Genomic DNA, 2921 nt, shown 5'->3' with positions numbered 1-2921 from the left:
TTAACATCCTGCAGTTGTTTTGCAGCTCATGGCGCGCACCGTTATCCAATCCACCGTTGTAGTTGCGTGAAAAGTGGTCAAATGTTATTTCTCTAATCTTCTTAATCAAGCAGCAACCTCTGGGTCTGAAAGTGAAACCATGCAGAGGGAACTTAAACCTGCATTCTCTCTAACGGCCAGCAGGGGCGAGTCCACTGATTGCAAAAAGAAGTCCGTTTCCATTAGAAATAAAAAGTTGCTACTTCTCATCTGATCATTGAGTTTATGGTCTCAGTCGCTGGTTTCAAGTCTTCTTCAACACAACATGATGTTGATAGAATAAATTATGGTGCTGTTTAGGGGGAAATAGACGATAATGCAGCGTATGCTTTTTGGGCGGGACTACCTTGAGAGTGACAGGTCGCTACCATGGCAACCTGTCAGTCAGGATAGAGGCGACTCGTGTCCGCTGCTCTGTGTACATGTCTTTTATTAAATGTCTGTCAGCAGGAGAGAGAGCACGTCATGTTTGAGTCTGTTAGGATGTTTTGTTTTAAAAGTCAATTGTTTTATTAACATTTTTATTTTTTATAATTTTAATTGTGATATTTTAGTTTTTTATTTCCAGGATGTATTTAATAACCGATTAAACATGTTAACTGTAGAACATAACTTATAAGTCTTTGGTTTTGTTGTAACACTGATAAATAACTTTTGGAAGGAGGTCCAGTAAGTTTTAAACCAACTGGCCCAGTGGGGCCGTTTGCAAAAAGGTTTAACATTGAGCTCTGTAAATATCTGGAGCTGTTGTGGACGTTGATGACACAGACAGTCCCTGCTACCCCTGTTTGCTGTTCCATTCTTTCATCCGTAATCTTTGTCTTTGTAACTTTTATCTTAGAGGTTTAGGGGGAGCAGGGAGAAGCAGGCCAGATGAACATAATGTGTAAATGTGTATGAGAGGAATGTAATGTCCATGTTTGATGCTGGTCTGACCCCCCTCTCTTCTTTCAGGGTGGAGCCTGCTGGAGTCCGATGGTTGAAACCAGGTCTGAGGAAGTGTAAGTGTGTTTTTCATGTGATTCATGAAAACAAAACAGCAAACATTCAACAAATATCTGATGACAATCAGTGAACAGAGGATAGATCAATAACTGCAGCTGTTCTCTCCATCAGATTCCTGTGAACTCACACTCGACATAAACACAGCAAATCAAAATACCAAGCTGTCTGACAACAACAGGAAGGCGACACATGTGCAGGAGGATCTGTCATATCCTGATCATCCATACAGGTTTGACTACTGGTCTCAGGTGATGTGTACAACTGGTCTGACTGGTCGCTGTTACTGGGAGGTTGAATGGACAGAAAAAGTTACTGTAGCAATGAGTTACAGAGGAATCAGCAAGAGTGGAGGCTCTGAATACAATTATTTTGGAGGGAATGATAAGTCCTGGAGACTGGACTGCTATACAGATGGTTACTCTGCCTGTCACAATGACAGAGGAACATCCATCTCCACCTCCTCTGTCTCTAACAGAGTAGGAGTGTATCTGGACTGGCCTGCTGGCTCTCTGTCCTTCTACAGAGTCTCCTCTGACACACTGATCCACCTCCACACCTTCAACGCCACATTCACTGAACCTCTTTATCCTGGCTTTGGGCTCTGGTCCTGCTTTGGTTCTTCAGCGTCTCTGTAGGAGGGAGAATCTGCTCCTGTTGGAGAACAGATCAGTTGAGCTGTACAGGATCACAGTTGCAGAGGTCTTTCAGGTTCTTCTTATAAATTCATCAATGAATCAAAGTGATTCCTCATTTACATTGTTAACATCGTCCACTTCTGGTCCTTTAAAGATAAAAGCTCTGATCATTAAATGATGGAAATGATGTTGACTTGTACCTTCTGCCCCTTTAATATCCTTCTGATGTTTTGAATGTGGTTGTTTTATCTTAACATTTATAATTTTTTTGCTTGCTGTATGTCATATCTCTATATCTCTATATCTATATATCTCTATATCTCTATATCTATATATATTTATCGATCGATCTATCTATATAGCTGAGCATGTGTTGTGTATCATAAAAGGGCTAAATGTCCAATTGTTAACAAAATAAAGAATGTCAGAGCTCTTCTTCATTTGTAAAGAGACCAGTTTTTACATATTAGGCGGATTTCAGAATGAGGGACTGACTGAACCTGCAACAAGGGATACAATTGTCAGAAACTACTTTTGATGATGGTGTCATTGTAATTAACGTACAGTAATAAGTGACAGTTAAATACAGTATTTTAGTTTGACTTTTAGTTTTTACCTGTTAAGCCTTTCAGTACAGTAATGTCTACTTACTCTATTACTACATGTTAGAAAATGTTATGTGTTATTATATTATTTGACAGATTCTGAAGTTTGATTACATTCTGTTCTGAAAATCCACCCTGAATCCACCCTTCTGTTGGGATCAGGATTATCCTAATTATTTTGGATCAAAGGGATCCCACCAACTAAAAACGCATACTGAAGGTTTGATCCAGATCAAAACAAAGTTAGGATCAGGTGATCTTTTTCTTTTGAACAACCCATTTTAAAGATTTTATCCAATCCAATCACTTCTGAACATCTGGGCCCGGCTGTCTGAATGGGAGCAAATCCCTGCAGCAGGTTCAACATGTGCTGGAAATCAGGTGTCCACATACTTTTGGCCATATAGTGTATTACAGCTTGAGACATTTAGTCACTGTGTTTTGCCCTTAAAGTGTTTGCGGCCTTCACATTTATGAAACTGTGCAGATTGTAGAATTCTTGTGTTTTCAGCTCTAATAAAACACTTTGTAAAGTAAAGTGGTGGTGGAAACTTTTTATATACAGTCTATGCATGAGTCTATGGGTGGAAAGTGTTTTGATTTTTCTTTTTAAAATAAACAGTAATTACTTTGAAGT

The 2921-nt window shown here is 39.2% G+C and overlaps 1 protein-coding gene across 1 annotated transcript; it reads left to right on the top strand.

The window, feature by feature from the left end:
- The first annotated feature begins 655 nt into the window (after positions 1–655).
- On the top strand, positions 656–2822 carry LOC123966260 (neoverrucotoxin subunit beta-like). Its single transcript, XM_046042454.1, has 2 exons — positions 656–1040; positions 1156–2822. Exons 1-2 carry the CDS (start codon positions 950–952, stop codon positions 1677–1679), a joined length of 615 nt encoding a protein of 204 aa, XP_045898410.1. The 5' UTR covers positions 656–949; the 3' UTR covers positions 1680–2822.
- The last annotated feature ends 99 nt before the right edge of the window (positions 2823–2921 follow it).

This window comes from Micropterus dolomieu, unplaced genomic scaffold (genome assembly GCF_021292245.1).
Source record: "Micropterus dolomieu isolate WLL.071019.BEF.003 ecotype Adirondacks unplaced genomic scaffold, ASM2129224v1 contig_12999, whole genome shotgun sequence".
In the NCBI taxonomy this organism is placed as follows: Eukaryota; Metazoa; Chordata; class Actinopteri; order Centrarchiformes; family Centrarchidae; genus Micropterus; species Micropterus dolomieu.
This window is presented reverse-complemented; position numbering and strand designations above follow the sequence as displayed.

Excerpts from the sequence above, each read along its gene's own strand:
- LOC123966260 (XM_046042454.1), top strand. The coding sequence starts at position 950 with ATGTCCATGTTTGATGCTGGTCTGACCCCCCTCTCTTCTTTCAGGGTG. Across the intron at positions 1,041-1,155 it reads GAAACCAGGTCTGAGGAAGT|ATTCCTGTGAACTCACACTC; the intron begins GTAAGTGTGTTT and ends TCTCTCCATCAG.